General features: G+C 37.1%; 1 protein-coding gene across 1 annotated transcript; it reads right to left on the bottom strand.

Annotated features, from left to right (window-relative positions):
- Positions 1-538: 538 nt before the first annotated feature.
- sh2d4a (SH2 domain containing 4A) lies at positions 539-11,212 on the bottom strand. The gene is made up of 9 exons (XM_046861252.1): positions 11,073-11,212; positions 10,040-10,340; positions 9,222-9,381; positions 6,630-6,756; positions 5,499-5,646; positions 5,108-5,306; positions 4,551-4,691; positions 1,916-2,132; positions 539-1,046 (listed from the first exon to the last, which is right to left on the bottom strand). The coding sequence occupies exons 2-9, from the start codon at positions 10,212-10,214 to the stop codon at positions 954-956; spliced, it is 1,260 nt and encodes a 419-aa protein (XP_046717208.1). The 5' UTR covers positions 10,215-10,340; positions 11,073-11,212; the 3' UTR covers positions 539-953.
- Positions 11,213-23,960: the final 12,748 nt, after the last annotated feature.

Raw genomic sequence — 23,960 nt, 5'->3', positions numbered from 1 at the left:
TTAACAATTTGAGTTGAATTACTGAAATAACGGAACTTTTTCATGGCATTCTAATTTATTGAGATGCATCTATTTCTTGTGATGAATCTATTTCCAAAATCCAAAATCAAGTGGAACATCTATTCCAGGAGAGTGGAGTTTCTATAACAGCAAATGTGGAGTAAATGTGGAATTCAAAAAAGCTTATGATTATCTTATGATCAGGTGTCCACAAACTTTTGTCAGTATAGTGCATGTGTTAACCTGTCAACCTTAACTTCTACTATAAAGTGTGTATTGCAGGTAGAATAATTTTGATGATAATGTATTGAAGAAAATTATGACAGAATTGATATAAATAGCCTAAGTGTAGAAGCTGGACTCACCAGATTCTGGATTTATTTGAAGAACTTCAAGTTCTTCTCTGATTATTTTGACGTGCTACTAAAATTCAACCAAATGTGACAAAAGTCTTTAGGATGTGATCGTTTTATGAATCATGATATACAGGTTTGATGAGAAATGTCCAGCAAAACAATGTTCCAAGAGAACAACAAAAAATGTTCCAAGAGATGTTTAATTCTTTTATGACTGGAAAACACTCAAAAAAGCGGAGTTATGACTTTAGTACAAAATGTGTATTACATTTATTAAAAATGTATAACAATGTCTGATATTTTAGAAATGAGTATTATATTACAATATTGATATTACATGATCCTATTGCATTCCTTCCTCAGTCAGTACTGTAATACATTTTTCTGAAAACTGCTCACCATACATGAGCCTGATGTTTTCTTGTCTGTTCATTGTTTATTTAATGTTGAAACCGAGCCTGCATACTGTGAACTGCAACGTCACCACTGACAGGTTTGTTCCACACACAGTACAATCCTCCATGTTTGTGTAAAAAAACAACAACTCATAACTCTGTATTCAGTTCTGCTGCATCATGGCTCACTGAGTTGCAGGTTTCAGGTGAAGAGATCGGCGTAGTCCAGAGTGCCAGGTTTCTGTCCGCACGCATACAGCAGCCGATCAACTTCAGAAGGTGTTAAAGGTTCATCCTGAAAGCAGATCCAGGAAAAGTTATTTACAACTTGCTTCATGTTCACTCTTGAAAATATTATTCACTTATTAACTACATTATATAAACAAATGTTTGTGGACACCTGAGCGTAAGATTTGCGTGTGCTTCTTGAAAATCCCATTCCACATTTCCACATTTATATCTTTCACTTTTCTGGGAAGATGTTCCACTAGATATTGGAGCTTGTTTGTGGAGATTTTAGATTACTACAGTACAAGGATGTTAGGAAAAGTCATGTACTGATGTAGTATTTCTATAGCGCTTTTCAGAACGGTCTGGTTCCTCTCAAGGTTTCTTCCTCATGACATCTAAGGCAGTTTTTCCTTGGATTTCATGAGGAAGAAACCTTGAGAGGAACCAGACTCAAACTGGAACTCCATCCTCATTCGGGTGACATCAAGAGTGTGATTATTGTCTTTAAAACAGTACAGAACACTGGAGAGTGAGAACTAACATGAGCACTGGAATGTAAGATTATAAGTAATGTCCTTTCTACAGTCTTATACAGTCATTTGAGATTATGGAACCAGAAGCTACTGAACAACTCATAAGATAGCTCAGCTATCAGTTGAAAAACTCAGGTGTCCCAATACTTTTGTCTATATATACTGGAACTACTGTCTGAACTGTTGCTACAGAAAACAAAAAGTCTCTTCTGCCCAATCAAACAGTGATGTGTGAAAACTATGCAATTTCATGAACTGCAATGTAAACAATTGTGTAAATGTGAAGGCAAATGCAACATTTCAGGAATTTAATTGCAATAACTTTGATCAAAATTCCAAATTTGATCATTAAATTGATATCAGGAAGCAATTCGTTGAACTAAACTCATCGACGTGTTACCTTATGGTATTCCACCAGCTCTCCCAGAGATGCAAACTTGATCTGGTCTCCTAGCAGCATGTAGCAGTTGTCCGTAGCATCGATGAGGAGGTGTTTGACCCCGTCTGGGCTTTGGTAAGACAAAACATATCCGAAAATCTTATCGCTAACACGGACCAAGAAAGTTCCAGGACTGCCCTTGCTCAGCAAATCCTCAGCCTCCTGACGGAGATTATACCTGGAGGAGATAAAGGAAACACACTGAGTTCAGTTCTGCCTTTTTATCACTTTTCAAAAGACATGAAAAAAACCCAACATTTTGAACTCCAATTTAAAATCAGAAGGCTGATATCAGAAGGCTACAGGGGGCTACAGTGGTTAAGATCAGAAGGTCGAGGGTTCAAGCCCTGGTATCGCCATGTTGCCACTGTTGGGGCCCTTGAACAAAGCCCTTAACCCTATTTGCTACCAGGGTGCTGTAAAATGGCTGACAATGCGCTCTCACTCCATCTTCCTGACGTCGCTGGGATATGCGAAAAAGATTTCATGAAAATTTGAAAGTCATCTCCTTTTCAAACTTTTGTCTTCTGATCAGCGCTACAGAGCACCGAACACCAGGACGGCCAGGCACGAGAAAAGTTTCTTTCCTCAAGCATTCTACCTCATGAACTCTTAAATTCTCTCAGCATTGAGAGTATTAAGGATTATTCAAATATTTTACCTCATGAGCTCTTAAATTGTCTCACCACTGAGAGTATTTAAGAGTATTTAACCATTTTACCTCATGCACTCTTAAATACTCTCACAGTTCTTCTTCTTCTTTTAGCTGCTCCCATTAGAGGGCGCCACAGCACAAAACACCTACATGTTTTCCCTCACCATATCCATCAACCTCCTCTTTAACTGAACATGACCAAACCATCTCAATCTAACCTCTTCAAAACGTCCTACATGTGCTGTCCCTCTAATAAACTCGTTTCAAATACTGTCCATCGTCGTCACCCCCAATGAAAATCTCAGCATCTTCAGCTCTGCTACCTCCAGCCCCACCTTCTGTCTTTTAATCAATGTCTCTAAACCATACAACATCACAGATCTAACCACAGTCCTATAAACATTTCCTTTCCCTCGCAGATACTCTTCTATCACAAATCACTCCTGCTATCACTCTTCTCCACCTGCACTCTTTTCTTCACACATCCTCAGAGTTGATCCCAGATACTTAAACTCATTCACCTTCACTACCTTGACTCCTTGCAACCACACAAATCCAATGCCCTCCCTCTCATTCTCTCATTCGTCCACATATACGCATTCCCCTACTCTCCAGCACGCACCTCCACCTCTCCAGGCTCATCTCAATCGCTGCAAATCACAAGATCAAACCCTTTCTGAATACGTTTCCTGGGTTCCACAGCATTAAAATGTAACTATATACAAATAGAGGTTTGGGACACTCATTGTATAAGAGTTAATTAAAACTCATTATGGTGTGAAATCATAAGTGCTGTGACTTGTGATACAGGGAAAGATTTTTTTTTTTGCTTACACTTTAACAGCATTAACATATTGAATAAGACAGATTTTTAAAGTTAATTAAGTTAATATCCGAATCTTCAGTACTGCTGATGGTTCATTTGCATAGTTTGTTTTTTGGCAGTCTAATCTAGAGTCTAATCCAAGTTTTCTTATGAAATATTTAAATATTAAAATGAAAGTTGCCATGGTATCCCCCAATTGTGATTTAATATCATTAATAAATAAATAAATTAGTATAAAATGCACATAAAACACTTTATAGTCTCTGCAGGACTTTGCACACATAGACCTGTTTACAAGCATGTAAAAAAATACAAATTGTTTATGTATGAATAAATATTCTAATGTAAACGGTGAATTTTGTTAATATGCAACTATATGTCCGAATATATAGTTGCATATTAACAAAATTCACTGTTTACATTAGAATATTCATTCAGATGTTAACAAGATATATATATATATATATATATATATATATATATATATATATATATATATATATATATATATATATAAATATATATACCCAATGATGGCAAGTACACTGCTGTTACCTTCATAAAAAATCTGTTTCTATATTACAAAATATTTACACTCGATGAGAGAAGAGAAATGGTATTTTGATTCATCTGCATGTCTGCGCATATGGTAGCATTGACAAATAAAAACCTTGAAACATGACTTCGTAAACTGTTAAATTAATGCAGTCACTTCCAGTAAAAAAAAAAGTTTAATTAATGGTATAAACAGTGTTATATAAACATAGAAAGAATCCCATTTATAATATAATAGAGATCAATGCCTAATCCAGCTATTTAAACTAGACACAATACAGCCGTATGCTTGTACTATCAGTGACCTCTAATGAAACAGGAAGCTGCTCCCTCTTTTTTTTTAAATTGCTCAAATTCAGACTTTTTTTCTACTATTGTTTACTTTTCATTTCAATTTACATTTCTTGCAGCTTCAAAATTAAACGCTTTATATAAAATATTTAATTACAAAACAATGATCTGCATTAGTCCTTTTTTTTCTCCCTTTTCTCATATCAGGAGTTAAAAGCTTTGGTCCCCGGGCCCCAGTTCGGTCATTTCTGGTCTTATGTGAATGAAACGTTAATTTACCATGGAACCAGGGAGCGATGCGGCTGTTGTCGTCTTGGAAACAAACTCTAAGAGCCAGTTGTTCTTGTCTGAACCAATGGATAATGTCCTTCCGGCCGGTCGATGACAATGAACGGCATAAGTCGGAGCCTCTGTTATTCATAACAGGAAGAAATGATCATGTATTAAAAATAAACACGCTTTATAAAGGCTTGCTGCAATGGCCTGATTTGTTTATCATTGTATAAACTACAAGGGAATTTGATTCTGCGTCTTCAGAGACTGTTAGAGTATAGATTACAAAATTCTGAATGTCAACGGGCTGAGGGAATTTTAAATAAATAATCGGGATCAGGCCTATCAATCTTTCATATGGCCTATTAAAACTAGAATAAAAAAGATAGAATTACTTGTGTCTGGTAAGGAAAAATCTATTTTTAGATCTGTAAACATTAATGCCATTATGCATGTCTACTAACAGACGAGCACTGAAATGCTTCCAGAATAACTCAATAGATGAACACTGGATTGATTTTGCACTATATCATCCACAGTAACCTGTTTAGACCTGTGAAGAGGCTCGTTGGTGAGAGTGAGGTTTCTAGGTTTGGGTCTAGGTGGAAGAGCTGGTTTCTCCCCTCCAAAGGCCTTGGTCATGGCTGCCACTCGACCTCTCTCCAGTGCCTTTATAGAACGCCTGCGGTGGTCCTCCCTCGTCTGCTTCGCTAGAGAACGTCTCCGCTGATCAGCTGCTTTAGATTTCCGCACTAAACACACATGAAAGTATACACATACAGTATTTCAGTATATGGTTCACAATGAAGTTTTCATTATGATGATTATTTGGCATTTGACATTAGGTTTTGTTGTAACCAATGCAGAAGGCATGACTGATTTTTAATACAGAACCATGACTTTTTCTTGATCAAAAGCAAACCAAAAGTGGTCTATCTGCTCACATGAATCCTGCCAGGCTTTCTCCTCTTTGTCTGGGCCTTTTGGTCGTCTCTGTACTTCCTTCAGATTCATATAAATCTGCTGCGCCCTTTCCTCCTTGAGCCTCCTGACCTCCTCTTCGGCTTTTCGTCGTTCCTCCTCCTCCCGCCTCTGAACACAAATAAGAGACGGAGTACTTTATTACAATGAGGACAAGAACTACCATGAACAAAAGAAAATTGTTGACTTGCAGATAAACAGAAGAAGCCTGAAATGTGGAACAGAATGTGTTTATCAGTGGTGGACACAAACCATGTAGTTGAGTTAAAGTAGAAATAAAAAATATTACTCCAGTAAAAGTAAAAATGCTCCCTTGAAACTTACACTTGAGCAAAAGTATTTGTCTTCAAAAGTACTCACGTATCCAAAGTACTATGATTTATTACGGCTATAATGTTTATATTATAATTTTTGTCACAAGACTCTTTGTTTAATCTAGGGTTAGGGTTAGTCAGTTGATGTGAAAAGACTCGAATGTGACTCTCAGCACACTGATCTATTAATAGAATGATATAAATGACTCAAAGACTGATTGATTTCTATTACAATGATCATGAGCCCAAAACCTTCTTTTTAACTACTTCAAAAAATAGTGTAAATAAAACCACGTGTGTTGTGGTGAGTTCGAGTCTGGAGTTTCTCCATCGTTTATTCCTCTCTAAATGTTCTGCTTGCTGTTGAACTGATGCTGAACTGCATGTTGGTGATCAGTAGATACACAAGATCCAATCAAAACAAGTTGAAATCAGAGCGTGCTCTCGACTCTGATTGGTGACTCGTTGCATGTTTGACCAGTGAAGTTTTTATCCTCATAAATAAAAAGGAACGACTGTGCAGAATGCAGTTAGGTAAAAAGTTAAGTATTTCATTTCAAAATTGAACTAAAAGTCTAAACTAAAAGTAAAAAAGAAAATAAAGTGCTGGTTCTGCTTGGTGGATTTTTTTTTTCTTTTACAGATCATAACTATCTGTAACAAACCAGCTTTCCAGTTGTTTTTGAACATATTACAAATCTGGAGTAATTGGTTCAGTAAGCCAAAGCACAAAAAAACTAATTAAACCTTGACTAGTTTTACTTTTATTATTTACTTTACCTTCAAATCTTCTTGCCGGCTTTTCTCCAGGGCAGCTGCCTTTCGAGCTTCTTCCTGCCTGGCAGCTTCTTCCTTCTCCATATACAACCCAGAGAAACGCTTTTCTAGTTCGGCTTCTTTCTTTGCCCTGCACATAACCATGAACCCCAGGTCAAACACAATACATCATAATATTTCAACAGTCACTGCAGAATGGCTGTAATAATGTCTTTGTTAAAAAGAGAGCAAACACAAATAAATCCTGTTTGCACATGCTGGACTTAAAAGAACGTTTTTTTGTGGACTTTCATGTCTCGCATGGCTTTTATTGCACAAAACACTGCAAGTTTGGGTTTGTTGTTCCAAAGAAAACATAATAAATATGTGTCATTGAGCATGAATGGTCTCTGTAGTTGTCTAAAATGAACTGAATTGAATTCATATATATATATATATATATATATATATATATATATATATATATATATATATACTATATTTCCAAAAGTATTGGATCACCTGGTCATAAATACGAATTTTGAGCATCACATTCCACATTTAGTCCCAATTTGCTCTTAAAATTTCCTCCAGTCTTCTGGGAAGATGTTCCACTAAGATTTTGAGTGTGTTTATGGATATTTGTGTTCATCAGCCACAAGGGTGTTATGAAAGGCAGGTACTGATGTAGGTCAGGAGACCTGGGGTGCAGTCAGCATTCACATTCATGCCAAAGGTGTTCAGTAGGGATGAGATCAGAGCTCTATAGTAGCAAGATCTTCCTCTCCAAAGCATGTAAACCAGATCTTCAAGGAGCTCACTTTGTGCACAGGGGCATCGCCATGCTGGAGCAGGTTTTGGGTTTCCAAGTTTAAGTGAATGCAAAATGTTATTATATCGCCATCTAAAGACGTCCTGAACAATTGAGTTCCTCCCGCTTCGTGGTAACAGTTTGCAAAAGAATCACTTGTAGCAGGAAAGGTCAGATGTCCCAATACTTTTGGAAATATAGTGTAGATATTCATTTATTTTTGGATTTTGGAACCTCTTGGGAATTTCACATAAAACAGCCTTTAGGTCTTGGTGTGGAAAATAAAACAGAAATCTCAGGCTATTAGAAGCACAGAATAACCAAAATTGGACATTTAAAGTAATAAACAACAACAACAACACCATGCATATTGTTCAGCTCAAATTATTTAAACAAACAAGGATCAGTAAGTAAGTTAACTTTTAAAGAATAAATGATTGCAGGATAAAGTTAGGAAATGAGCAAATAATTAATAAACTATCAAAAACATTTATTGATGTACTATATATTGTCAAAAGTATGTGGACACCTGACCGTTAGATTTGCATGTGCCACATCCCATTTGACATTTTGTCCCCATTTGCTGTTACAGTATAATAACCTCCACTCTTCTGGGATAATCTTCCCTTAGATTTTTGTGGAGATTTTGTGCTCATGCAGCTACAAGGGTGTTAGAAAAGTCAAGTACTGATATCGGTGAGGTGAGGAGGCCTGGGGGTGCAGTCAGCATTCCAATTTATTGTTCAATAGGGTTGATGTAAGAGCTCTCTAGCAGGCCTTTCAAGATCTTCCACTCCAACCCATGTACAGTAATGCATAATCTTCATAGAGCTGGCTTTATGCACTCGTGCATTGTCATGCTGGAACAGGTTTGAGACTCTTAACTAAAGTGAAGGGAACATTTTATGCTGCCATATCCAAGCACCTCCTATACAATTCTTATGCTAACAGTTTGAGAAAGAACCACATATGGCTGGATAATTCATGTGTCCCAACACTTTTAGAATTAAATTAGTAAGTATATAAATATTGAAGTTTAAACCTGGAGCAAACCGTAGTGCTCTAAAAAAAGTATCCTGTGTCAACATTCTGTGCTGCTCAAGAGAATTAGGAAAATCTTTCAAGGACAATTAATGACTAACTGCCACCTACACAGAAGGTCATGTGAAAGCTGGAGCTAGAGTTCACCTCTGCACTGACAGGAGATTTTTTTCTTTCGAGAAATCTTACACAGATTAGATAAGCGGATAAGAGCAGTTTGCTTTGGAGGTTTTGTGAGGAGTTCAGGAGCTGCCTGCATTGCAGCCTTAGAGAGTGACTCATGAATGTACCAATGATATGGCAATAATGGCAATAATTAACAGCTTCATGGATACAAATAGTGCATAAATTAATTTAAGGTCTATAACTTTGTATAGTGATATAAATATGGGTCATATTTAATTTAAGTATATTTTTTCAACACTCAATAAAATGTCTCGCAGTAAAAAGGAACATATTTGTTGGATGTATAATAGCATCTAAAATCTAAACTACTAGAGACAGATGACACTCACTATGCCAACCTGAACCATTTCCTAAACACTGTAATGAGAGCTACAATAAAATGTAACACTGAAGACTCGAGAAAGGGTCATGAGTTGATGTTGCCTTTGCACAGTACCAACGTCCTTGTAACTGAAAAGTGAGTCTGGATTTAATATTCTACCTGTTTTCTGTGCCTAGAAACAAGTCATATGGGAAATTCCAGTAAACTTCTAGTGAAGGAAAATAAAAAAAAAACACACATACACACACACACACACCTGAGTTGCTCTGCCTCCTTCTGGGCCTGCAGTGCCGCCCTCTCAGTCATGACCTCATCACAGATCTGGTCGTAAGTTTTATCATCAGGATGCTCTCCCATCACCCACACCCACACGTCATTGTCTGATGCCTTCAGCCATGACACAGTCTTCACTGAGACTGAAGGCAATCACACACAAACATTAAAAAAACATTAAAAATACCCTAGCATTTTCCAAACTACAATACAATGATCATCTTATTTAAGTGTACCTCACATTTTTCCCTATACTAAGGTTTCAACACTGGAGGAACACAGTATAACATATTTCCAGGAACATACACTGTTCCCCTGGTGTTTTTGTTCTCAACAAGTCAAAAATCCATACCAATAGTTTTTCCGGGTTGTGTTAAACAGTGCAAGAGCACCCCTAGAGGCAAATCGCTGACACCACATGCTGTTTATTTCATGTATCTTTATTCATTTTGGAAGAAACTGTTTTTACTTACTTATATTTATTAATATATGATCAATATATTCCTATTTAGTTCATTTAGCACATTTTCATGATTCAGTACTGTTTTTTTTTTGTTGTTGTTTTTTAAAAAAACAAATTTTTGTGCTATTTTACATAAAATGTTATGTTTGTTATCAGTTTGATTAATCGGTTATCGGCAAATATGATCCGATCTATTGGTAAAACTCTATTTAATTCCTTATATTCCACAAAGTTTCCAATCTCATCCTGATCTTTAAAATTTGGGCTGAATAAGGACATGTCTTTAAAAGTCCTCTAATCGGTCTCATTGCAGATCTAAAATACGTCCACAATATTACCTTTTTTGGGCTTCACGATTTTAGCTCCCTCCTTCTCGAGCTGTGCTTCTCTCTCTTTCCACCTGCGAACCTGTTCTTCTCTCATTTTGATGAAGAGAACCTGCTTCTGCTCTTCGTTGAGCTCGGAGAGCAGCGCCGGCTCAATGTACATGTCTTTTAGAATCTGTTGCAGCATGATTGTCCTCCTGTGTCCTTTGTCTTAAGAAGAAATTTTCTTCATGCGTACAGTCTAGAAAAATCCAACGTTTCAGAAGTTCAGAGGTGCAGGCTGAGAGATTCCTTACTGTGTAATCCCAAACAACTGCAATCAAAAAAAAAAAAAGGACACTATAAGCTTTGAAATAAAATTCATGTACTTACTACTTATCAGCAGGTCACTGCACACACCTGTCTTATTTCTCCTGCACAGTGAAGTGAGTTATTTAGCTGGTCAGGCTCATGCGCTGGAGTCAAGTCTTATCTACATGTACTTCCTCATTCCAGTGTGCATGGTCAAAAGCATGTTGTGGGAGTTGTGAACTTCTACACCAGTGTAGAAGAGCAGCATCTTTTTTAAAAATGCCTGCCTATTTTGTTTGGCTTTTTCTTTTTTCCAGTTTCATTTATTCTTTCATTTTCATCTCAGATGGAAGGGTATAAGGTCTAATCTTAAGGTCTTAAATCCTAATCTTCTGACAGATGAAGATTAGGATTTTAAATCAACGTCAACCCAGTATATATTAATGTGTATCACATTTTTTGTGCACCTCTAACACACATATTTACAACTAGAAACCACTTAAGAGTAGTAAGTCCACATTACCGGTGTGTTTCTGGAAAGCTGGAGAAAACCAGGCAACCCAGAGGAAACCTGTTAAGTCCAGGAGGCATGTGAAACTCAGGATTGAGTTCAGGATGGAACCCAAGGCTACTACTACTACTACTAATAATAATGATAATAACCTATAGGTACAAAATATATTTTGAAAAGAAACCAGCAGCCCCATGACCCAAATAACTGGCTTAGACACAATAGACACAAACACACACTTACCTTATTGAAAGCATGTCAGTAAAACCACATGCTTTAAAGATGTAGAGATTTCTGACAGAAACAGGAGCCTACAAACAGGAAAACTTCCTGCTATGGATCTTCTCTATTCATTAAATGTTGACAACAGTAACACTGTAAGAGTTGCCTGAAGGTGTGTTCAGTTCCTCAGAAAAAAAAAAAAGTTCCCACCCATATATAAATAACCTTCTACTCTTTTATGGGCATCAAGAGCACAGCGCCCCCTATGGATAAGTTCACTTTGCCAGAATCTCATTCACTGTGTATTCACATGTACATGTACAAACGTAATTGCAAAAAAGTTGGGAAAATGTTTTAAATGTGAATAAAAACAGAATGCAATGATTTGCAAATCTTATCAATTCTATCTATTTACAATAAAAACTAAAAAATATATCAAATGTTAAAACTGAGAATATATACAATAAAAAAAATGCAATTATATCTTCAGCTTCAAGGCTCTGAACTCACCTAGCAGACAGGATCACTGAGTTCACCTGAATGATCGAGATGTAGGGCAGAAGCCTCGATCAAGGAAATACTGATGTTCTTTGCGAATCTACTGTAAGTGAAGTTGCTGAATCCAGTGATTCTCGAGCCAACAGAGTGTTCCCATGTATGGATCAATTCAACGCAGCAGGTTAGAATATTTTTTGTTTTTAGTGTTATTTTTTAGCGTTTTTAGTAATAAAAGTGAAAATTATTTCACTTTTATCTGCAGCACCTGCCTATTTCAGCACTCCTGAAGAGGACCAGTTCACCCAGATGACCTCTGACTCCACCCTGAGACTGAGGATTACAAGTCGGACACTGAGTGACTGAGCATTCTTATTTCATTTGCCACATCTTATCTCTGTCAGATGGTTTCAGCTGTTGCTTCACTGAAAACAATGCGCAGATCTGAGCTCAATATTTAACATGACTTGGGAGTGGCAGTATCAAGCCTGTAACCAGGTTTTGAAAAGATTTGCCTAATTTTACACACTAACGAATTGATAAGACTCACATTTTCGACTTGTTCTTTTTGTTCTTGACTCGTTCATTGTTTTTACCAAATGCACTTTTTTGCATAGATTGCAAAGTGATAGTAAGGCAAAGTGATGACACCACTACATTCTTATTTCCTCAAATGTTGATGGTACATTTTTAAATTTGAAGTATTTCATTAGCATTTTTTGGGGGTGACGAAAGAGAGGTGGGTTTTGAAAACCGAATCCCCTCTAAAGTTTACCGTCATCAATTCCAACTTTGTATACAGGCTCCTTATTAACATTTATTGCTTTATATTACAAATTTTCCCAGATTTGCAGCTATTATATTTAGACTATATATTGTATGACTATAAAAGCTATAATGATTGTTCAAACACTGCCTTTCTGCAGAAGAAACAAAAAAGTGGACAAATTTTTGCTGCCCAAATTCACATTTTTACTTCAGAGCAAGACCTTCAAGAAGATTAAAAGATTTTACTTAGATAAAAACCAACATCATTATTATTTATTTATTTTTATTTATTATTATTATTATTATTATTATTAGTAGTAGTAGTAGTAGTAGTAGTAGTAGTAGAAGAAGAAGAAGAAAAAAACCCAAAAACAACTCTAGGGTTTGATCCTTGGCTTAATCATCTGTTTGATCCATATCCATAGGTTCTCTCTGGGTTCTCTGGTTTCTTAAAAACATTAAAATATTATTTTAAGATATAATCGTCCCTAGGTGTAAATGAAAGAAATTAAGAGGCTTTTACTTGTCACAAATACGTCACAGCACATCGAAAGTCCTTTGTCATATATTCCAGGTTGTTAGGAAGTTCAGGGTCATCCAAGATACACCCCTGAAGCAAAGTTATGGGCAGTGGAGCAGTGGAAGCCTAGAACACCTGTATATATATCAAATATTTCCATTTCAAAGACTGGATAAATAATGTTAATAATCATAATTACAATCATATTCATTTTTTATTCTATAATCATTTTTATGCTCAAGGTTTCTTTATATTTTGCCACACAAAGGTATTAAATGAGAACAAACAACATTATATTTCACTCAAAATCATTGAATTTTCATCTTCACAGTCATTGAATTTTCATCTTCACAGCCCAAACAGAACATATATCCATATATGTGTGCTACTTTTATCAGTAGCACACATCTGAAAACACGGGCATGTTTACATATCTGACACCAGCAACACTGTCCATGAACAGAGTTTGCAAATTTGAGCATTCCAGAGAAGACAGCAGCTGAACAGAGCTCATGTGAATGACACTGCAGAACATTCCTGTAGCACAGCACAGAAAAGAAATAGTCTAACAATGACGTATGTCCTGTAATGCGGTTTGGTGAGTTTCAAGTGAGTGAGTGAGTGAGTGTGTGTGTGTGTGTGTGTGTGTGTGTGTGTGTGTGTGTGTGTGTGTGTGTGTGTGTGTGTGTGAGTCTATCAACACGTTTCTCTTACTTCTCGTTGTTTTATTTTTATAAATCATGTATAACAGGAACATCAGACAAGCATGCAGCGCGTTCCTGGTTTCACAAGAACACTAGGTGGCACTTGTATTGCACTTTTCCAGAAAATTAAAAGCATATGAAAGTCTGAGAGAGTTTGTGCAGCTTTAAAATGATATCACATGGTTTAAATCACTAAAATCCTACCAGAAATGGCCTATTTCATGACTATCGTGATTATTCAAGCATCCTGTGTGACTAAAAGTAAAAGCCTGCAGCTAAAAGAAGTGACATCATTAATGCATTCTCTTTAACCCTTCAACCCACAGTTCCTTTGCCAGTTTTAGAAGTCATTGATATTCAGTTAAAGCATGAAATGTCCCCTTTTTTTTTTCTCTTTTTTTTCCCCCTGAACATTTAATCCTTTGTACCTTTGTACCCCCTGTTCCCTTTTGTTTGCACTTTCTGGACTCTGACTCAAAGAGCTTGTTGATTCAGTTTTGGCCAAACAATGCTTTAAAATCACTTCATGTTTTCAGTTTCTTTTCAATTTTCTCTCTATTCCTGTGTGTATTCTGATATATTTTTTTTCTGATTGCAGACGATTATCAGAGCCACGATGACCTAGATGAGTGTCCAGATGAGGTACTTTAATGGAGGTTTTATATTCTACTCAATGAAACAGTGTACACAGGATTACTAATTGAGGCATGGAACCTGTTCAGAATCCGAAAAGGTTTTTTATAAGTTGTTCTAAATAAGTGGCTTTATGTGTCGTTTTTTAAAAGGGAGAATAAAACAGTGCACCTGGCACCATAAATGACGTATTTTCTCATTCGTTTGCATTTGGACATGTGCACAAGACAATTAGATTTCTGTTTTTTTTGTGGCACAAAATCAGACTAGTAAAAAAAAAAAGAAGCTTTGATAGAACAGTGACTTCAGAAGTAACATAACAGTACATAATATAAAATATATAAAAGTACTAGTCTTATTTGTACCCAGAATCGTTGATATATATATATATATATATATATATATATATATATATATATATATATATATATATATATATATATATATATACATTAATAATTTTATTATGTTCTCAATAAACAATACTACAGAAATGAAACTTGTTTAACAGTATAGATTTTCTGTCCTTTAAAAATATCTTAACATACAGCTATTGTTGTCTCAATAACTGCAAACAAAAGTGAGTACACCCTAAGCAATGACAGCTGTACGTGGTTTAACCGTGCATAGCTCATCTACCAATACAAATTATGTGCTTTTCGCTTAACTGTTTTTCAGGCGCGTTTTCTTAGCACCACTGCTAAACACTACGGAGGCCGAGGCGTGTTATGAGTCACATAGAGAATAGATTAACATGGCAGAGGTAGAGCTGCATCTTCCTGTAGCCGCAACAGGAAACGAATGTCTGGTTTATTTAATCTTCGTTTTTTGTTGGACTTCACCTGTTTGTGAAAGGGCCATGCGTTAGAAGGCACTTAATTAAATTGGTGATTTGCTGTCTGTCTGAACCTAAGAAATGAACTATTTGCACCATATTAATTTAATAGAATCATATTTTTTTCCATTGCATCGTATTGCACTGAATCGCATTGTGTTGAATGAAATCGGATCGCACCGCATCGCTATAAGGGTGAATCGTATCGCACCGCGTTCGGGAGCTGCTTCATTTGTATCTTTAATGGATCGTATCGTTGGCTGTGCATCATGATGAGAATCGAATCAGCCTCAGTGAGGGTGTGGCAGCCTGGGAAAAGGCAGTTTATTTTGCTGAATATTGTTTAGCATGGCTATTTTTAGAAAACATGTAGTTTATCAGTAAGCAGTTTATCCCTGTCAGGATCACAGTTGATCCAGAGCCTGTTCAGGGAACAGTGGTTGTGAGGCAGGGATAAGGCTTGGATCCACACCGGGGTAGAAAAACCATATCAAATGTACTGAATGTGTACTTCGGGTTCCATGTGAAAAAACTGAGTAACATTAACACATTTTGTTTGTCCAAAGAAAAGGACACCAGTCCATCACAGGACACCATACACACACATTCACACACTATCAAAGACAGTACACTTACCGGCATGTTTGCATGAGGTAAGTGGAGAGAAGGACCACATGAATAAACCGAGCTCAGGATTAAACCCATGGAAGTGTAGCATGCTTCTCCATGCCTCCTAGTTACGCTTTTGTAAGGTTCTCATTCTAAACTTGACTTGGTACTTGGTATATGTTCAGTAAGGAGCCTGATAAAGAAATGCAGTTGTAAGTAGAATTAGTTGGTCTAAAGGTGTTTGAAACCTTGTGTGATTTCCCCCATAGTGAATCTTCAAACTCCTTTTTGGAGAACCTTGTACATAAAGAAAATATAATTTTTTTCCAGATTTCATTTAAACATCTAGATGGGAATATTTCTCTAAGTATTAACATGTTCTAAATGAAATCTCACACAGATGTTGGATGTGAAAGAATAACTACATTAATCACCTCAGTGCATCGGCATAAAAGTGTGCATAGGATACAAGTAGGCATTTGTATCACAAAGAATCTTTTTTAACATATTTGTGTCCGTAAATACCGATTTATTTATGTATAATTAATAGTAGATTCGCTGTACTTTTATTATTTAGGAATTTAGGAAGTGACCAATAATTTGTAAGAAATATTTGACATGTAGATTGATTTCTCCTCGCTAAACTGCATCTCGAGCGCGTTCTCTCAGCACCACTGCTGCTACGTGAATATGACGTGTCGCAACACTACGGAGTCCTGAGAGTTACATAGAATACAGATTTACATGGTAGAGGTAGAGCTGTGTCTTTTCTGGAGACAGAACAGGATAAGAACATCTGGTTACATCATTTTTTGTTTTGATGATTTGCTGCCTGAACTATTTGTACCATATTGAATCATATTTTTTCCATTGCATCGTATTGCATTGAATTACATTGTGTTGAATCGAATCGAAATCAGATCGCACTGCATCATAATACCGGTGAATCGTATCGTATCGCATCGCGTCGCAGCTGCTTCATATGTCTCTTTTGTTGGCCGTGCATCAAGATGCGAATCACATCGGCCTCGGTTATGGAGATGCACATTCCTTCTCCATACACAATATGATACTGAAGTAAGTCACTCACTGCTTCACAAAACCTGTAACCTGAGTTGTAATCCTGAGCTTGATAGAGAGATTGGGGCTTTGTTTTAACCAAAATGCATAATCAAATAATCAGAACTAATTGGATTAATGTAAGCTAAAATGAGTGATCTATTCATTGAGATACCACCTGTGGAGTCTAATCGGTTCGGCTTGTGAACAAAATGTAATGCAAGTGCTTTTTACATCATTATTATCCTAAACATTAAAGAGCTTTTACACTCTGTACACATGAAAGAATATAGAGTTTTAAATGGTATCACTGCCTTCTAAAAAGACATTAAACACAGGAAATGTAGCCAAACAAAACTCATTGCATCGCTGAATATTTCACCCACGGTGTTAGTGTGAGGCGAGAAAAGTGAAATGAAGAAATATTTGAGTTTAAAGGCTGATGTGAAAGTAACCGACAAAACTGCTGTGTTTGCATTAGTATATTCAGAGAGGCCTTTCATTGGGACTGGAATGAAATCTTTAATTGTGATTTTGCCTTTTTTCACTCGCACATGCTAAGAAACGTCTGATAGATCTGAAGATTTGAAGACGCTTCATATTGCTATATATAGCAAGAAATTTCAGACGGTGACTACGTGAAGGGATTTTGCAGGACTCTCTGGTACATCGCTCAGAAGATAAAAACAATCTCAAGACCACACACTGATTGTGTCGATCTTTTTTTGCCAGCCTTCACAGACACTCGGCCAAGACGCCAACATCTGCTCGGGAGGGAAAAGGATCCACAGACAGTCTCGTTAATTCGCTGTTTGTGTACAAAACCTGGAGTTTAGAACGATCCTGGGCATTAACTCAAAGGCAGTAATTATTTCCTGCTCTGTGCTGGAGGGGAAGTCTATAATTTGTTCGTGTTTATGTGACTGCGCGATCGTATCTCTACGGAGCTTCATCTCGTAGTGCTTGCTGTATCAGGGGTGTGGCCCATGTTGGTGCACTGCTGTGCCCAAGAGACCAGTGGTTTCAGAAAGTTTATACTGCAGATGTAACTCACAAGAGAGAGAGAGATGAATGTTTTGCTTTTTCTTCAAGTTTACTGGTTTGGTATTTGTATTGTGTAATCTGGGAGGTGTTTTAGGATAGTCTGAGCTCATCATGGATGTTCTCCATTTTGGTTAGGAGCACTTAGCACGTTCTGTTCACAGCTGGGCTTGAAGATTTTGTGGAGCTGGATTCAGGTTTCCACTTTTTCACGTTCTGGTATAATAAAGTGCTCCAATAGCATTGAATGTAATATTGTAATGACAATAACTTGCATACTTCTATAATCCATTCACTTAGTGTGTGAGAATGATAGATAGACATGAAGAGAGAGAGAAAGTGAAAGGTTTATGACTAATTCTTTCCTTTAACTTGCACTCAGCTCCTTTTAGAGAGGGCTTTTTTGGACCATTCTTTAGATTTGTGAACACTATTTAAAGTTATGTTTAATATTTATCTGCCTCTATCCAGATTTAGGCTAGGTTCCTTTAAAAAAATATGATGGTCCATAACCATGTTAAATGCCTCGAGCCGAGTTTATTTTGGATGCAATGCAGAGCATTAGATCACAATTCATGATTCATGTGTTCTGCAGGTGCAGGGTATTGAATGTGGTCTCCAAATGACATATTACATCTCATTACAACGTTCCTTTTATAAATCAACATTTACGCATAGACCTGTATGTATATATAACAACAGACTTTTTTATTCCATCAAAGCTTGAGGACTGGAAAAAACACGCTTGGGTGTCACCTTTATCTTTTTTTATTATTATTATTATTCCATTTGGCTTTATGCGGTTCTTTTCTGAATGCCTTTCTGTTATGTCTCAGGATCTGAGTAATCTCCAGTGTTTATATAAGCACAAGCGAGCGTATCAAGAGTGGCCTGAGATCAGAGAGCATTAGGGCGTATAAGTGCCCGGGTCAAGCGTTTGGAGAGGAGGTCGGGTCTATTGACATAACTTGGTGGTGTAAAGCCTGTGCTGTGTGACGAGTTGAGGGCGGAGGATAAGGCCTTCCTGTGTGTCATGCTCTCTCTTACCCTGAGGGGCAGTAAATGGGGCCTCTGTTTGCCTGACTGCTCATGTGCATGTCCGTCGGTTCTCTGTTAATACTCTGAGAGACTAGTTTCACAGGAAGCTGCTATTTCTGGTGCGTGATCCAAAAGAGATACAGTAGAAATAGCAGTGTGTTGGCTTTAATATAAAAAAAAACTAAATGGATCGTGTTACAAATAGTGCAGGGAGGGTTTTTTTTTGCCCAAATTTCATTTTAGTTTTTTTAAAACAAAGTTAGTTTCCAACGTTTAAATTCTTATATTTTAACAGATTTGACTGAAAAATTTGACTGAGCTTTTAATTAGCTGTTAAAGAAAACCTTCAAATGTAAGATACACCGATCAGGCAATAACATTATGAGGTAAAGTAAAGAACACTGATGATCTCCTCATCATGGCACCTGTTCGTGGGTGGATTTATTTATTAGGCAGCAAGTGAACATTTTGTCCTCAAAGTTGATGTTAGAAACATGAAAAATGGGCGAGCGTAAGGATTTGAGCGAGTTTGGCCAAATTGTGACGTCTAGACGACTGGGTCAGAGCGTCTCCAAAACTGCAGCTCTTGTGGGATGTTCCTGGTCTGCAGTTTTCAGAATCTATCAAAAGTGCTCAAAGCAAGGAACAGTGGTGAAATGGCGACAGGGTCGTGGACGGTCGAAGCTCAGTGATACACGTGTGGAGTGAAGGCTGGTCCGTGTCGTCCGATCCGAGTGTTTTGGCAGCAAAAGGGGGACCAAGACAATATTAGGCAGGTGGTCATAATGTTACACCTGATCGGTGTATTTAAACACTTATGATGTACTTGGTTATTTGTTGGTTTCTGCTGTATTATAATGATATAGTCGGGTGTGTGATGAAGTCATAATATAAGGCATCACAGCTACTGTAGCTACTTTTAAAATTCTTTTAAATGTACATTATGTGGCAGATGCCCACGATCCCAAGGGACTTTGTGACAGAATAACATTGTAAGAAAGCCGCACTGACTGTATATGTAGATAAATACTGTACATGTATATGTTTGGTGATGGGTGTGTGTGTGTGTGTGTGTGTGTGTGTGTGTGTGTGTGTGTGTGTGTGTGTGTAGCAAATCGATCTAAAACCCTGTTGAACTCACTTCCTTTTTGTTTTAATATAAATAACCAGAATGACTTACACCGTGAACCGGCATATTTATTCTGCACATTTACATTGTTCTATTCGAGAAACTCTTTCCTCATCGTTTATTTCCTGCTTTGCTAAGGGCTTCCACTAGTTCGAAGTAAAAGAGTTGTGAAAACTATAAAAGAGAAGTAAAAACATCTTGACCTTAAGCACGTGCTTGGTCACATGGATGCCTGTAAATCCTGCCTTTAAAAAAAAAAAAAAAAGATATATTTAATATGCTGGTAAGCATCTTTATATCAGACATTCAATTCAGAGCGTTATTCTTGAGACAAATTTCGTGTGAGACACGGTCGGCTTCTGCATGGGCACTGAACAAAGCCCCTTTCAGACCCCACTCTGTTATGACTGGATTGTAGCCACCAACCCCCACGGCGTCGTAATTGGGCTGACCTCAGGGCCGCAGCCAACATCTGGCTCCTCCAGCGTCCATCAGAAAGGCTAAAATGATTGCTTTAATGCACTAACTGCGTATCACATTCCATTCAGCATCGGACATGATGCATTGGGCAACGACTTTCAGTTCCTCCTTTTTTGTGTGGCCACCTTACACAACGTTTATACAAATTCAGCTTTTTGTTTCTGATTCATTTAAGGCACTTTAAACTATATTTTAATGTTAATACCTCACAGCTCCAGGGTTCCTGGTTCAATCCCGAGGTTGCAGTCTAATTTGTTTATGTAGGTTCTCTCATGTTCTCTGGTTTCTTCTCAAACTTCAAGAGGCATACCTGTGGATTGGTGACTTTTAATTTTTTCAATGGTGTGAATGAGTGTGTGTGTGTAGATGTTGTTCAGAAATGGACTGGTGTCCAGTCTCAGTGTTCTCTGTATAGACACTGGATTGACCACAACAAAAAATGAATGAACGAAAATAAATCAGTAAGCTCTGTAGCCTTCAGCCTATATTTAACCAATAAATGTTTCAGCTTCTTATTATTATTATTACGTAGAAGTGGTAGTAGAAGTAGTATTTAAAGCTCAAATAATGCAAAACATTATCTGAATGCAGCCATATTTTAACTGTAACCCAAATGCTGTCAGGCTTCCAAACTCCCATTTTATCCAGTAAGCACACTGCAACTAATACAAAAATGTACATCAGTGCCAAAAATGTTTGGTAATGCTGGTAAAATGTACATAAAAACAGAATGGAATAATTTGCAAATCTCATAAAAACACAATTTATTAACAGTAGAACATAGAAAACATATAAAATGTTGAAATCGAGGAAATGCACCATTCTGAAGAAAAGTTAAATTTGAAATGCTTTGGGAGTGACGACGATGGACAGGATTAGAAATGAGTTTATTAGAGGGACAGCGCATGTAGGACGTTTTGGAGACAAGGTGAGGGAGGCGAGATTTGGACATGTTCAGAGGAGGGACATGGGGTATATCAGTAGGAGAATGCTGAGGATGGAGCCACCAGGAAGGAGGAAAAGAGGAAGACCAAGGAGGAGGTTTATGGATGTGGTGAGGGAAGACATGCAGGTAGTTGGTGTGAAAAAAGAAGATGTAGAGGACAGGGTGGTATGGAGACGGATGATCCGCTCTGACAAACCCCTAATGGGAGCAGAAAGAAGAAGAAGAAGAAGATGGCTGCAAGACACTTAAAAAAATTTAAAGTTAGTAAAGGCCATGTTTTCCACTACCATGTTTACCGCTTGTGTTTAGTATCTCCTCTTCTTTTAACAATGGTCTGTATAGGTCTGGAAACTGAGGACACCAGATGCTGAAGGCTTGGGGGAGATGCTGGCTTTTGAACTGATAACATGTTAGATATTACCTCTCACCTTTAAAGGATGTGGCATCCAGGTTAAATTTGATTCATCTGACCACAGAACAGTTTTCCACTTTGTCTCAGTCCATTTTAAATGAGCCTCGGCTAAGAGGTGACTCAGACGATGGCGTTTCTGGATCGTGCTGACACGTGGCTTCTTCGCATAATAGAGCTTCAACCTGCATTTGTGCTGTGGTTTCCTTTTCATATCTGTTTTTAATTCAGAGCTGCCTGAGAGTCTAAAAAACACATATCCAATGTTGATTGTTGCCCTTGTTCCCTTTACACAGAGATTTCTCAAAGTTCTTAGAATCTTTTGATGATATTATGTACTGTAGATGATCAGATATTCAGTCTATACAAATTAATGCTAAAAAGCATTGTTCTGCAATTGATCTATTTTTTTTATTTTTATTTAATATACTAATTTTTGGATGCATTTTTCCACAAATTGGTGAACCTCTGCAGATCTATACTTCTGAGAGATTTCGATTTCTTTAAGACACTCTTTTAATACCCAGTCATGTTACTGCCCTGTTGTCAATGAACCTAATTAGTTGAAATATACCATAACACATACTATTTCAGCCTTTTTCTTGTCCTCATCCCAACTTTTTAAGACCTGTTGAGGCCATCAAATTCAAAATGATCTTATTTTGATCTTTAATTATCTTTAATTTTATGATGATATATAAAATTCTACACAATTTCATACATTTTCAACTGTGAATAAAATCCAGGAAATTGTATGTAGGATTTGCAAATTTATTAATTTTTTACATTTTACATACATTAAATATTTAAATCGTTTTTTTTTTTTTATACAACAATGATTGATGGAAGATACAATGGAAGATTCATTCAACAACTTGTGATATTTGTAAATGTTTCTCTCGGCGCACTGTAAAGAAAATACATTAACCTAACGTAACCTAATTCAGGGGTGAAAGCGTGACTAGCGACTTATTCTGAGCATGGATTTCTATAAACAGGAAGCTTCTGGGGTGATTGTATTATTGCAGCACAATTAACTTCTCTGTGCACACATTATGTCAGTTTCCACCTTTAGCAGTTCCAGTGAAAATGTTGCATATTGGGTAAAGCACATGATGCACTGCCACTACGTTAAATATGTCACTTGGCCTATTTCTCTCTCTCTCTCTCTCTCTCTCTCTCTCTCTCTCTCTCTCTATTTTGTCAGAAATTAGCATTGTCCTCTAAAGTCTAGGGCAGATAGAAAATCAGAACATCCTCATTTTCTATTTCGGAAATGTTGGTCAGGCCTACAGGTCGAACAGAATGAGGCTCTGTGAGGGTGTGTGCATTTTGGTGTCAGATGTTAATACAGTATAACTTATATGTATACAGAACATAATGCTGTTGAGGTGTAATTTATTAAAGGATTAACTGATCTGCCTGATTCATCCAGACATCCTACCTCTGGATGGAGTTATCCTCAACTGGAGACCAATCTGTGCAGCTGGGGATGGTTCCACATCAACATCCTAAAGATCCATGAAATTACTGAGCAACTCAAAGGAAATATTGGGACTGTAATTAACATCACCAGTCTACTACAATGGTTAAGATTCACATGAACAGTTCTGTATTTAAGCACCTTTCACTGCAAACCTCAATAATGGGACATGAAACTGGCTACATTTAGCAGAGGATGGTTTCAATTCATCGATTGCTAAACAGACTCACACAAGATGGGACTCAAACCAAACTCTGGCTTAGGAGGCCAGGGTCTTATCCATTAGGCCATTGGGGCCTACGTTTAAGTTAGCACTCTATTTCCTGTTTGTTTTATGGGTAAGGGCTTCTGCTAAATACTGTAGATGTAAATGTAAACAATGATGGAACTGTAATGAATGGACATTCGGTGATGAGGACGGGTTCCCTTTTGAATCTGGTTCCTCTTGAGGTGTCTTCTTGGTGTCTTCATCTCAGGGGGTTTTTCCTTTTCACAGTTGCCACTGGCTCTCTCATTAGGAATAAACTTCAATTTATAAGGAACAAATTCATAGCTAAAATTACACATTCTTGTATACAACTTTATAACTTCTTTATCTGTGTGATGCTGCTTTGAGACAACGTGTATTGTTAAAAGTGCTCAACCAACAAAAATAAATTGTATTAAATTGAATAACCAATTAGATTTTCATGGTTCTTTTAATTACACACACCCACATTCTGTCTTATCGCAGAAAAACCTTTTGCTTCCTTTTAAGCAG

Source organism: Silurus meridionalis, chromosome 11 (genome assembly GCF_014805685.1).
Source record: "Silurus meridionalis isolate SWU-2019-XX chromosome 11, ASM1480568v1, whole genome shotgun sequence".
Taxonomy (NCBI): domain Eukaryota; kingdom Metazoa; phylum Chordata; class Actinopteri; order Siluriformes; family Siluridae; genus Silurus; species Silurus meridionalis.
Note: the sequence above shows the minus strand (reverse complement) of the source record. Positions and strands in the feature narration are given on the sequence as shown.